General features: G+C 36.3%; 1 protein-coding gene across 1 annotated transcript; it reads right to left on the minus strand.

Annotated features, from left to right (window-relative positions):
- Positions 1 to 870: 870 nt before the first annotated feature.
- LOC134666187 (peroxidase-like) lies at positions 871 to 6,382 on the minus strand. The gene is made up of 12 exons (XM_063523338.1): positions 6,252 to 6,382; positions 5,688 to 5,830; positions 4,888 to 5,052; positions 4,444 to 4,631; positions 4,097 to 4,301; positions 3,809 to 4,006; positions 3,258 to 3,402; positions 2,578 to 2,734; positions 2,177 to 2,344; positions 1,640 to 1,838; positions 1,187 to 1,292; positions 871 to 946 (listed from the first exon to the last, which is right to left on the minus strand). Exons 1-12 carry the CDS (start codon positions 6,380 to 6,382, stop codon positions 871 to 873), a joined length of 1,881 nt encoding a protein of 626 aa, XP_063379408.1.
- Positions 6,383 to 14,160: the final 7,778 nt, after the last annotated feature.

Here is a 14,160-nt window from a genome sequence, read left to right on the forward strand (position 1 = left end):
AACATTTTTGACGTTTTTTACCTTTTAATGCAGTTAGGTGCAGAAAAAAATAACGAATAGCATGCCGTAATTGTCTAAATTTTAAATTATTTGTTATTTAGACAGTATTGTTTCTTAAGCGTCGATAGGTACATATATTAATAGAAAGGTGGGTGCATTTATTTACAGTATGTATGCCGACAAATTCGACCTTACTCTGGTGCTTATAAAGATACTCTTACACCGCCTCTGCCAAAATTTTAAAATGTGTAGTTATCTATCTGTTTCACCCCTCTGTTCCAATTTGCGGGGCTCTAATTGGCGACCACAAATTAGTTGTCAGCGCCGGTAGCGGCGGTTAGTGGTGGCGGCAAATTCATACTAATAATGCAAGTAGAGCTTTCAAAAGCAAAATGTGTTCACCTTGTCTTATGTTGAAAGCGGGAAAATATAGACTGTCAGAATGTAAATCATTAAGAAACTTACATGTTTGTAAGTATGCATAGAAAAACAGTAACATATATATTGAATCTTCTAGTTGAGGTTGTAGAATTACAGACTATTGTCATAAATTACAATTATGATTTATTAAAAGATAGCCATTAGTAGGTATTCTAGAAGACATAAAAAAACACGCTAGATAGGTACAGTAGGCTTAACCTAATGAAATGACAAAGTAATTAATTACAGATACACCGAATTGGATGCCGCTCAGGATAAGCCGTGTCATAGACACGACACTGGTTTTAGGGCTCCCACAAACCTACTCATAAGCAAATACAACTAAAACAAAACATGTTTTTATACCTACTTATGTTAAAAATAATGGTTGATCATCTTGAATGAAATGAAATTAAATGAAAAATCTTGAAAATGGTTATTGTATTAAATCTAGCAGGAACAGGAATAGTCCTCCCATGCCGTCAGGTCTATTTGCTCGATGGCATTACAGCTAACCATCCTATTTCTGGAACACACATAAATATTTTATTAGAAACTCTATACGAGGGGAAAATTAAAGGTGTACAAAATATCCGAAGGCGATATACGAGGAAAAAGTTAGGAAACCTAAAAACATGGCTATGTTGATGTAGCTAGAGATCGAGTGTTTATTTTCGCTTCTGAGTTGAATTGTGTATATGATGATTTCTTAGTTTATTAATCATGTTGTACAAATATAAATAATCAATATAATAGGTATACTTACTTCGGCCCTGCGCGTTCAAATCCTCGTCGTTGTATTCGAGTCACTGTGTCTCCTACATCACAAAGAACCCTGGATATTGATGCTTTTCGAATTTCTAGAAGTTGTTCTGTAAGTAATTACGACATTATAACTTATGACAATATTATTGAACGTCCTACCGTCTGACCTAGCATACGGTTAATGCTGCGATTAAAAAGATTCATATTATATATAACGCGAATGATTGTCTATACGATTTCAGACATCAGTGCCAGTGCGGTAGATGTCGCCAGGTGCCTCCCTGGGATGATTGTCCTGGGATAAAACTAACGTGTACCTACTTATTTATGCTGACCCATGCCATCTCATTCTCTATACCACTAAATTTCATAAATTTTTGAAGCATGAAGTAAAAAAATGCCATTCATTATGAAGCGTGCTTGATGACTATCGTTTTAGAAATATTTTACTTACCTAACGTGAAGGCGTTTGGTCGGTTTGGTCGCTCATACCAATGTCTATCAGATACCATACTCCTTATAAGCTGATCGACTACTATACTGTAGAATGTAGGTGGTACAAAACCGCCCTCAATCGGGTTCTCAACCCAAGTGCCTGCCAATAAATCAATGTCTCTCACATGTTGGTATAATTCTTGAAGAAGGTCCAGTTTCTAAAAAAAATACATATATAATTAAAGCAAAATATTAAGTACTACTTTACACACTGTCTCACGGTTTTCGGTGATTGACACGGATCAAACCATAACTCTTAGATATCAGATAAATACAATGAAGTTCCTATTCTACTGCACATAACGATGCATTCTACGTCATTCAGTTACCGCGTTGTTCAGGTAATATTGCCAAGATTGCAGATTTCAATAGATGCTAAAATTTTGGAAATTATGAAACCACATCCCTTCCCATTTTTTCGGAATATACAATCTCACAATAAAATTATCAGTGCTTCCGCTGTAGTACTCATGTTAAATGTTTTAAATTTACTTACATCAGGTTCGATCAAGTCCACAAGGTCATCAAAATTTTCAATATATTGTCCGGTACAATACTTTATGTATTCAATGTAAGGCGGGAAATTATTATATCTGCCCTTTTCCAAGTCACTAGAACCAACATCAGATGCACGCTGTAGACCTCCAAGAACCAATTCACCCATCTAAAAATAAAAATATACAATTAATTAAAATTATAAATAGTTTTCAATTAGGCTGATTTAATAAAAAAAATTGAAATCTTTTCGAACCATTATTTTTCTGTATAGGAACCACGGTTTAATTGTGTATAATTTATCTAGAACTATTCTAATTACAACAATCTGATACGTCAGTCAGTAATAATTAAGTGTGTCTTCAAAACTTAGATTTTTGCCAGAAATGTATTTCAACTTACGTCTGGGTCAATGGTGTAGTCAAGTTTGCCGCTCGGCTGCCGGAAACACCCTTGCGTCATTCCGTCAAGGTGGTTGTCTAATACTAGCCACCCTGTTCGTAACGTCAGGTTTACTATAGGCATTTGCTTGAGATAATGTCCTGCTTCGTCGTACATTCTGAAATAACGTAATTAAAATAGTGAAATTGTAATGTGATTCTTGTTAGTAACATATGATTCATGCCCAATAAAACAAGACGAATAAAACAAGAAAACTGAAGTTGTCTACACAAAATCAATTTTCAACGCCATCTACACATCTAATAGAAGTTACTTTGACCAAACCTCCGGTCATACTAACTCTACTACACATCTGTAGATGGCTTTGCGGAAACTGAACCAGAAACTGGAGGTCTAAGCGCCGAACAAAATTGTTGGAACTGAGACCTGCTGCATTAGTGACACCACCTGGCAATAAACGGAATTTTGAAGGAGCGTGGTTTTCTATAATTATCAGTCTTATTTCGTTTTGACGTCAATTTAATGTAACTAAAGAGTGATTTCTTATCTTTAATATTTTGGCATAGACACAATTAGGGTTTCGTTATGTGGTAAAATAGGTAAATAATCTCTTTAAACACTCGCACGTAGTAGTATTAAGCTTTCACAGTACCTAATACATTTCACAGTATAAAACTTACTTAACCCTTCCTTCTTGCATCAAATGAACCCATCGGAGTATATATGGGAATTCCAACGATATTGTTGGCATTACTTCTGGGTTGTACATGTCTCTGAACCCTCGACTCTCCGACACAACAGAGTCTTCCTTTAGATTACTCCAACCTTGAAAATTTATTTTATATCAGGAATTTTTAAACACTTTAAACTTGCCATGTAAGTAGGTACAAACTAGTAAAGCATGATTAGCGTAGGTATTTAATAGGTACCTACGTTAGAAATACGACATGAACGCTGAAAAAAATAAGAACAGTGTTTTCATATTCGGCGAATACGAAACGAAAAAAGTTTATATTCGACGAGTTCGTATTCGTTGCGTCACTATAAATCGTAGTATAAATTGCTGAAATTGAGGAACAAGCAGCTACTATAGAAACAATAATTTTACAAAAGCCGCCAAAAGTGAGATCGAATTTCTCTAAAAACTCAAAAGCTATCTTGACTGAAACAACATGTGGCGAAATATTGGGTAGCGTGGGTCATTGGGAAATAAATGTTTCAAAGTTCTTACCAAATAACGGGGGTAGAAATTCGTAGTAAAGTATTTGCACATATGTAGCTATATTGATATCTCTAGCGGTGTAAAATATTTTGTCATCATTCCAACAAGGATTTAACTCCGCCAAACGTGAAGCTATTCTGTTATGGTTACGCCAGAACCAGATGCCAATAAGATTTATGCCTAAAAGTGAGTTCATTCCATCTTCCGCTGAAATTGAAAAGGTAAGTATATTTCTAGAATCTTAGAACCAAATTTTAAATTTTTATTAGGTAAATAGGCGTCTCATAAGTTACTTACGTGATGCATGACATCTAGTTTCATGGGGTGGTTGATTTAACAAGCAAATATTCGGTACGGTTCGAGTGCTCGGTGGAAGCATTCTTCCGTCGACCATTTCGTATTTGAGTAGACCTCGGTAATACAATCTGCCTTTCTTTAAAGCGTTCTGTAAACTGTTGCCGTACATGATCGACAAGTCGAAAAGTGGCATCGCTGAACTAATCTGTCAAAATACACAAAATAATTAAGAAACTAGATTGGTATAAGTAATATTTTAATATATATATATTTTTAATTCCTCTGGCTATTCCACCGTAAACAATTAATGGTTATTTATTCATATATTTAAATAAAAGTGAACTCACTCGCTCTGGCGCAGTTCCATTCTTCGTACATCCAACAAATTGATAGGTTATAGGTCTGGTTAGATTAAGGCAGCGTATATCAGAAAATCTGTGGACAGGATCATCATTTGGAACTTGAACAGGGGTACATATTGGATCTGTTTTGCCTTTTGGTTGACAGCAGTATGGCTTCCACACCACGTAATTTACTGAAAAGTAATGACTCATGAGATAAAAACTGATGTAACCAAACAGATAGTCTGGCGGTACAGTAGAGGAAAAGTGCCTATCCGGATAGGCACACTAAAGGCATATGCAGGATCCAAGGGTTCCAAGGTTGCCAGCAAATGGCCTGGAAGAAAGTGGTGCAAAGCGTCAGTGGTAATCACAACCATTAGAAATGAGGATACGATACGACTGGAAATAATAAAACCAATCAGAAAATCGAAAAGATCTGCCACTCACCTGTGTCTTGTATACTGACTGTATCCGCTGCCATAAATACAAAGAAATGTGTCGCGAGTATGGTGAATATGGGATCTGGTCGAATACCGTTGGCTATTAAGGTGGTGCGAATGTGTCGGGCTGGGGGTTCGGGCCCTCCATCTTGGGCCGGTTTAGGTTCAAATCCTAGATGTAAAAAAAATAATTAAGAACGTCATATACAATAATATAAAGGTATTTTTGAACATACCTATTTAGCCAAATTTGTCTATCTTGTACTACTACTAGCGACCCGCCCCAGCTTCGCACGGGTTAACAAATTATACACTTAAACCTTCCTCAAAAATCACTCTATCGATAGGTGAAAATCGCTAGAAAATCAGTGAAGAAGATTTTGAGTTTTGAGCCACACGACTCTCTACATAGGTCACCTGGAGAGGATGGCGGAGGATCGTGCTGTGAGAAGAGCGTATGTGGGGCACCCGGGCGGAAAACATCCGTCTGGGCGTCCCAGATACAGCTGAAGTGACGAAGCCCAAAAAGACCTGTCCGCCCTCGGAATACCCAACTGGCGCGAAGTGGCGCAGAATAGGGCAGAGTGGTGCTCTCTTGTGTCAGAGGCCAAGATCCTCTTTGGTTCACTGAGCCAGTGATGTATGTATGTGTGTAGTTTATCGCGGACATAAACACACACAAACAGACAAACGCGGCGGGGGACTTTGTTTTATAAGGTACGTGTAGTGATTTAATCTACAAAAATTGATAACAAATTCAGATTTCGTCTCTCATTATTTCTGACAATGTAGCGAGAAGTACCATACCATTTCCAAACTCTGGAGGGAGCAACCTTACAAAAGGAGTGTGCGACGCTCCGATCGTTGGATGATCCAAGTTGTTACAGGAACCATCTAAGCGCCTGAATTCATTAGGATCACAAGGAAGATCGATTTCGGAAGAGCACCAACTGTGATACAAATATTTAGGACTTAGTTTCAGAAAGATCCGTTAGATTATTTTTATTATGGCACTTAAAAATAAATAGGTTATTTATCAGTAGAAATTACACTATTTCAGTAGATAACACAAATCCGTGGACATCCTTTATATTACCCTGTTGTCTGGAAGAGATCGCTTACAGTGGTGGGAGAGTGGGAACATTAATTGCATGTAAAAAACATGCAAGTAAGTATAACGGGTTAGCACTGATTGACTAGCACGTTATCTTTTACGCGGATTAGCAAAGTAATATTTTGGTTTTAATTTGTAAATATGTAAAATAACAACAAGTATTTACTCGTACCTAAGCTTTATTGAATGACAGTCCGTTAGTGATTGCTAGAAATTCTTAGATAGTAACTTACCAATTAAAACAATTACATACTTACAATGTGGTATTGGCCTTAGCTTGCTGAAGTATTTCCTTTTTTGTTAACACTGTCTCATAAAATGTGTGAAAGGATACTTTTTTAGCTTCCAAGCTCGATAACATCAACAATACCCATAGGAATTTATACATTTTTACTGCAAGTTTTTCGAGATGGAGTTAAAACCGTATAAATAGTTATTCTATCCCTTATAACGGTTCATTTGTTGTATGTAATTAGGTACTTGAATCTGTAAAAAATACCGTATTCCTTGATTATATTTTTATATTATTTAACTTTATTGTGAATTAATGATCATGAATGACGAATAATCTAATTGGAAACTTATATGCAGCCTTTTTTACATTCACCGTTACCAATAATTGAAGTCCTCTTTATAGGTATATCTTTACTAAAAATACATTTTGCAAAGAATACACAAAATTTAAAACGAGTACGGTGTTAAAAAAAAGTAAATATAAGTATGAGTTTTATTTATGTAATAGTCAGCAAACGAGCAGAAAATTCTAAATTATAAATCATAGTACGACAGAAAAAGAGATTTAAAACCTTACCGATGACAGAAAATATATATTGTGAATTCACACGATATGAATTTTCTTTTACGTGTGGTTTTCACGAGATATTTTACTTGAATGACTCAGTAACATGCAATTTTCAATAATAAACAAAATAATGAATAAGTACCGGTAAGAAAATAAAGTATACATATGTTGCATGATATTTACACAATCTGGGTAAACGTCATGTTTATAATAAATGTACATAATTTATAGGGCTCGACTGTATAACAAACGCAATAAATAATAAAATAAAGTTACCTACCTATTTTCTTATTAAACCTTCAAAATAAATTAAAAGTTGAAAAATTCACTGTCTCGGGCGAGGCATGAACTCGCGACTCTGGATCACCAGCCCATCGCCTGCCAACTAAGCTACCGAGATTTCATTTGAGGACAGCCAGTATTTGCATTGTACCTTAGGGTGCCTAGCGCCTTAGTTTTTGACTGCAGTGTAGCCAATGCCAACCACATCGACTTTTTCTCTTTATTTGGGAAATAAATAATCCAAATGTCGAATGGAAAATCTGGAACACATCCAAAGGCACTTTGGGCGGTAATTGAAAAGTTTCACCATTTAACGACTGGAAGGTTTAGGATCATCTTGTATAATTTACGCTGGAAACTTCGTCGTATTCTGACAAAGAGCAAATATCGTAGTTAGTACACTTCAACAAATGCTATGTATTATTGCTTATACTTTTATAGTCTGTGTTTACTAATTAATTTATTGACCTTTCTGTGACACGTTTGGCCTGGACGTTTCATACGTAGTTATTTAATATTTTACAAAAGTAAATAATATTTACTGAATCAATCGACCAACTTAGTTTACTTACGATGCGCTTTCATTTTGGTTTGTTTTTATAAAAAAATAGTTTATAAAATTGTAATTATAATCCTTCTTAGAATAATTATGGATTCTTTACACAAAAATTTCTTCTACCAGATTAATATAGCACGATTATTCATTTAACCTTTTATACTTTCAAATGTGCAATCGCTGTTTCTTAAAGAAGCTATGTCTCCTAAAGATTTATTATGCATGCTTCCGAAGTGGGGTTTAAAGCTTGAAAGAAATTGTTGGCAAAGATTTTAGCAGATGATGATGTTATGATAGTTAGATCGTAGGGAATATTTTATGTATAATGCCGGAAAACTGGTTTCAAGCTATAATGGCTATATTTATTTTCTTTATTTTACCTAATACCTACTTTATCGGACTACCTAAACTTTCAAACAAGCAAACATTTGTTTAAATTTGGATAATGATTAAGGATCGCAGTGACTTTAAGGTTGGGGTGCAAGGTTTACAACGCGCACTGCTGCATCTATGACCTGATGGTGGTGAACGGCCACCATGGGCTCAGCTGCTAGATATGCGCCGGTCGTTTCCCCAGGCACCATTCTCTAAACGAAATCATACGTCGAGCGATGCTCTCGGTAGGTGTTCCGTGCCTCCTGAAACGACCAGGGCTGTGTCGAACAGACGGCAAACGACCCGACGGGCTTCTGTGGCAGAGAGGGCGGTGTCTAATAGGCAACTTGTGTGAGTACATTTGCTGCATCTCATGTAGGACACACTGCTAAGTCAGTCGGCTCAGTGGCACTGCATCAAAACATATCATCATTGGCCACAGCATCTTGACAGATGATTGTTGCTGCGACAGTTTATTCAGAAGAGGTCTGTGCGCCGTCGGAGATCGGAGGTGCGGCACACCTTTTCCTATGGCTGTAAAGTCTAATCGCAGCACGACACTTCCTGCCACAAACACATGCGCCTGAAATATTCTGCCCTGAAATATTCTCACTTAACTATGACCAGCCCGGCCCTGGGGACGGGAGGCACGTTAAACCTTCCTTCCGAGAACTTTGCCAGCGCCCAGAGAAAGGGAATGAGTCATGGCTTGTCCAACAGCTGGTCTTCATCGCCATACAGCGGGGTAACGCTGCTAGCGTGATGGGGTCCTTTGGACCCCACATGGCTCAGAACGGGTTCTAGTTTATTAGATCTGCTATGTATTTCTTAAAAGTAATTTTTTTGAAGAAATAAATTATTTCAAGCACAACTATGTAAACCAAGTGATATTTGCGACGACGATATTTAAATAATTATAATTCTATGAAACTGTCTGGGGTTTGTACAAGTGCATTAAATCGAAATGAAATACGTATTATAATAATTATTTACTGTCTCAAAAGAACAAATTTATATTTATGGGAGAGTCTAGATGTCAAGGTAGTACATATGGAAATGCTTGAAAAATATACCTTATATTTTTTACAGTACATACTATAACTGCGCTAGTACGATAATCAGCACATTACGTGACTACTTATTTCAAAATTAATTTTCTCAAACATGCAATGAAATATTGATGTTATGTTCCTTATAATAGGCTGCGAAGTATGACGTTTCAGGTGCGGCTAGGACAAAAGGTCGTTAATGGAATTTCATACACATCTTGCAGGCCTAGGCCGGCAAAGTCCTCTTTTTTAATTTTCATTTCACAAATATTTGCGACACAGCATCGTGGCATTCATCCATTAAAAAAAAACTACAGGCAGTATTTGCTTTATGGTTCGTAATGACACTCTGCCATTACGCCTATAAAAAAAAACAAAAAACAATGTTTGCTATAATTTGCAGTTTTATTTGTATAAAATCAACATGAACTTAATAAATAATACATTCTATAATTTTAAATTATAAATTTAACTACACAAATAAAAACATTTAAAATATTTCATCTAAACGTTAGCGGTAAAAAGGTCTACTCAAACACGCGTAGTTATATTTTTTAAATTGTAATGGAGGTAAAGTTGAAAAATATTCATTCTGGTTTATTGGATTTATGGTGCGTTATTGATTTTTTGACTTTAATATGAGTTCCGACGAAATAATGAAATTAATATTAATTGTAATCGTAGGTGTTGGAATTGGCAGCGTAAGCAGAATTGATTTTAAATAACTTGCTGCCTCTGCCGCCACGTCAAAGACGAAGTATGTATATATGGTTGATTATGGCAATTTTATTATTTGTGAAACTAAGAAAAATGGCTTACAGTTTATTAGAAACAATTTTGTGGCATATTTTAAATGAATGTAACTACAAATTCGTCAACACTGTGGAAATTATACTTATTTACTCCATGCATAAAGCAACGATGTATGTGAAACATGATATCAACATGAAAGACTATGTAAACTTATGTGACGAAAACGACAGACGGATACAAGGCGAAAAAATCAAAGATACATGAAAATATACGGGTAGTAAAAATACACGACTCGTGTAAAACATACGCGTGATAATGATATAGGTACGTGTTGGTTATATTTTGGGTGTAGTTTACTTTTAGTTTTTTCTATAAATAAAACTTGGGTTTCGTGGATTTTTTATTTTATTTATTTCATTGCATGTTTGAGAAAAGCACTATACATACCTCGGCGGGAAATGGGGTTGCCCGCGCTCAGACCTATCCGGCCTCGCTTCGCTCGGCCGTCTATATGTCTTCGGCCGGCAACCCCTTTCGTCCCGGCCTCTGTAGTAATGTACTATTATTGCCATAAATCGTAAAACGTTGTACGATACATGAGCGAATAGGTACTTAATTCGCAACTCGTGTCAATTTAAAACACTCCCTTCGGACGTGTTTTAATTGATCGCCACTTGTTTCAAATTTCCTACGTAATGCTATTATATATTATATCATATTATGCTTTTACCTTAATTTTGTAATGGTAGGCTCAAAAAACGAAACAATGTCTTTTACAGAGGACGTTTTGTACATTTCAACGCAACCAAAAAGGGTTCCATAAAAAGTGCCAAGTAATTACACATTGTGTACGAGCGACAAACATGAGGGTGAATAAACAAAAGGCTTGCTTTACTTTAATATTTCACTGTCTGGAAGATTCTGATTAAAATTTCTTTGTAGTGAATGTTACTGAAAACTGTGATAAATAATTATATGTATTTACCTACCTAGTTCTTATATACTCCTAAATTTGAAACATGCAACACTCGTTTTCGTGACCATGATTTAATATCGTAAGAATTTTAATGTTAATGCAACGTTTCTGAATTGGTAGATTTTATCATTATCACCAAATCAAAAACATGTTCTAATGAAAAATACTAAGAAGGATAAGCTTGATGTTAAATATAGGTACAAACTACACATGGATGCTGATACGCAATAATGTGTCAACCCACATACAATTTGCAATAAGATGTGAACTCAAAAAAATACGCTTACAGTTGACATTTTATTGAAAAATTAATGTGGGTTGACACATTATTTATTGCGTATCAGCATTCACATATGTACCTAATTAAAAAAAAATAAGTTTGAACTGAACATACCTACTAATAATAACTTTATCGTACTTTTAGTAACGTTTTCAGCTGCTCAGCTTCTTCCCAGGCCTACATAGATTATACTGTATTATTAAATCTCTCTACAGAGCGTGTAAAAACTTGTTCACTTTCATTATTCGTTAATGACGGCGGCTTGTGATTAATCCCGTTTTTGCCGACCCGCAGAACGTAATGACGTGGAAGATGAATAATTATTACACGCACGAGTATGTGCGGTAAGCGATACTTTGTATGACTTTATTATAAATAATGTTGCCACAGGTTGTCGCTTGAGCTAAGCGAAGCAAAAACATTTCATAATACTGGGTTAAATAAAGTTTTGTTATATCTATTATTTTGTTAATGGATAATTTCATCAAGCGCCACTTGCACCAATTTCCTAACCCGGGGTTAACGAGTTAAACCTGAAGTTACCATGGTTACCAGAACAATATGACACTAGTTTAATTATTTAACTGCTTAACCCAGGGTTAGTGGGATGGTCCAAGTGGGCCTAAGTCGTGTTTCAGTACCGTCTAACCGTCACATTCCTGACAAAATGTATGGGGTTTGACATTGACCGTAAATTTTGTGACGATTGCTAGCCGGTTGTTAATGGTACACAGCAGTGGCGGCGCGTCAAACATATCCATAGGCAAGCCGGGGCTAATTTGGCTTACACATTTCCTTTACAACTCTGCTCAAACGTCCAAAAACAGGCAAGCCGGTGGGAATCGGCTTTTATGGACGCGCCGCCACTGGTACACAGTTAAGTGAAAATGTCCTCACTCACATGATTGATATTTTTCAGTGACCTCTATTATTATGATAAAATAAGGGTGACAGCTGGCAACTACAGTTGCCAAAAGCATAATAATTCAGCATATATACCTGCGTCCCACTGCTGGGCATAGGCCTCCTCTCGAGCGCGAGAGGGCTTGGGCTATAGTCCCCACGCTAGCCCAATGCGGATGGGGACTTCATATACACCTTTGCATTTCTTCGCAGATGTATGCAGGTTTCCTCACGATGTTCCCTTCACCGAAAAGCGACTGGTAAAAATGCCAAAAGCATGTGAGTGGCTAATACGGCACAAAAACCATAAACCACAAAAAAATATCACGAGGTTTCAGCTTTCCCTAACTTCCATTTTCATTTTGTTAAAATAAATATAGAGCCATGTTACCTTTTGATTAAAATAAATAACCGGTTGCTACCCTAACCACTTAGTGAAATTGTCGCTTGGGTTATTACTCACTACTCACAGCTTCACGCGGATAGGTCGATATGATATGTGCTGTAAGTACCTCTTGTAAGGGCGTAACTTTCCAGGAAACTATTATAGAGTATGTCATTTTGTGTATAAATAGTAGTTTGTTATATCACTTTGTCACCCCAGTCTCATAACGAGAGTCGAAAAACGGACACTTCTGTATTTTCTTCCAGACGAAGAAAAATTCTCATGTAGTATTCGAATTCGGCCGCATTATTATACTAATACTAGGTCAGGAAATGAATGCTCAAAAAACGTTGTAGAGGGAAATGCTAGGAACACAATTTTTGACTCCGTAACTTTGTTTGGACTAGTTAGGAGGTGAACATATCAAAAGTCCCCGGCTGTAACCCCGGTGCTGGGGGGTAGAGGGGGGTAAGAAGGTCGAATTTTTCGGTTTTTCATTGATATCTTGGAAACTTTGCTTCTTAGCGACATGACTACTAAGACAAACCGAAAGCTGATAAAATTAGTTACAAGTTTTATCCTGTCAATTTTTTCGATATCTTGAATAGTTTTTGAGATACCCGCTCTTGAAAGTTTATTTAGGGATTTTAATTTTATCTTGATATCTACATCAGTGAAGCTGTTAGGCCATGTTTGGTATCATTTTCGTATAAATCGGGGGTGCTGAATTCATTTATGGTATCACATTGACACTATTTCGAAGTAAAACCAAAATTTAAAAAAACATATTTTTTTAAATCCCTTTTCACGCTTAAACAGCTGAACCAATTTCGTTGAAATTTGGTATAGAAATAGTTTCAGTCTCGACAAAGGACATAAGATAGTTTTTATAACCAAAAACATATTTTGAGGGTGTGAAAAGTGGGGTGGAAGTTTGTATGGAGAGTCAATAACCGCTGAACCGGTTTAGATGAAATTTGGGGTGGTATACATCTGTGATTTAGATGAAAATGATACCAAACATGACTTCAAACCTTACCTTAAGCAGTATTAACCTCAGGAATTCAGTTTCGTCGACGAAGTTGAATTCCCCCCATACTCCATTTCACAACTTTAAAGGATGATTATTGAGATAAAACATATCTTATGTCCTGTCTTGGGACTCGAAATATCTGTACACCAAATTTCAATTAAATCGGTTGAGCGGTTTAAGCGTGAAGAGGAATTAAAAAAAAAAGATATTTGTTTAAAGTTTACGTGTTTTTTCTTAGGAATGGTGTCAATGTGATACCAAAAATGAATTCAGCACCCCCGACTTATACGAAAATGATTCCAAACACGGCCTAAGAGCTTCACTAATGTAGATATCAAGATAAAATTGAAAGCCTTAAATAAACTTTCAAGAGCAGAAATCTCAAAAACTATTAAAGATATCGAAAAACTTGACTGAATAAAACTTGTAACAAATTTTATCAGCTTTTGGTTTGTCTTAGTAGTCATGTCGTTAAGACGCAAAGTTTCCAAGATATAAGTGAAAAACCGAAAAATGAGACCTTCTTTCCCCCCTCTACCCCCCAGCACCGGGGCTACGGCCGGGGACTTTTGATATGTTCCCCTCCTAACTAGTCCAAACAAAGCTACGGAGTCAAAAATTGTGTTCCTAGCATTTCCCTCTATAACTTCTTATTGCTTGGCCTATAAGTAATAGGTATTATATTATTACAAGAGTCCCTTACTCCTGAGCAAACTTAGTATACACAATTTCACATCTATTATGTTATTGCGAGCCAACTGACGGTATTTGC

This window comes from Cydia fagiglandana, chromosome 7, assembly GCF_963556715.1.
Source record: "Cydia fagiglandana chromosome 7, ilCydFagi1.1, whole genome shotgun sequence".
Taxonomy (NCBI): domain Eukaryota; kingdom Metazoa; phylum Arthropoda; class Insecta; order Lepidoptera; family Tortricidae; genus Cydia; species Cydia fagiglandana.

What these genes read in the sequence shown, in the direction of transcription:
- LOC134666187 (XM_063523338.1), bottom strand. Translation starts at nt 6,382, where the DNA reads ATGTATAAATTCCTATGGGTATTGTTGATGTTATCGAGCTTGGAAGCT. An exon ending in ATGGAACTGCGCCAGAGCGA is followed by an intron (nt 4,302 to 4,443) that starts GTGAGTTCACTT and finishes GTATTTTGACAG; the next exon opens with ATTAGTTCAGCGATGCCACT. An exon ending in TTTGAACGCGCAGGGCCGAA is followed by an intron (nt 947 to 1,186) that starts GTAAGTATACCT and finishes TGTGTGTTCCAG; the next exon opens with AAATAGGATGGTTAGCTGTA.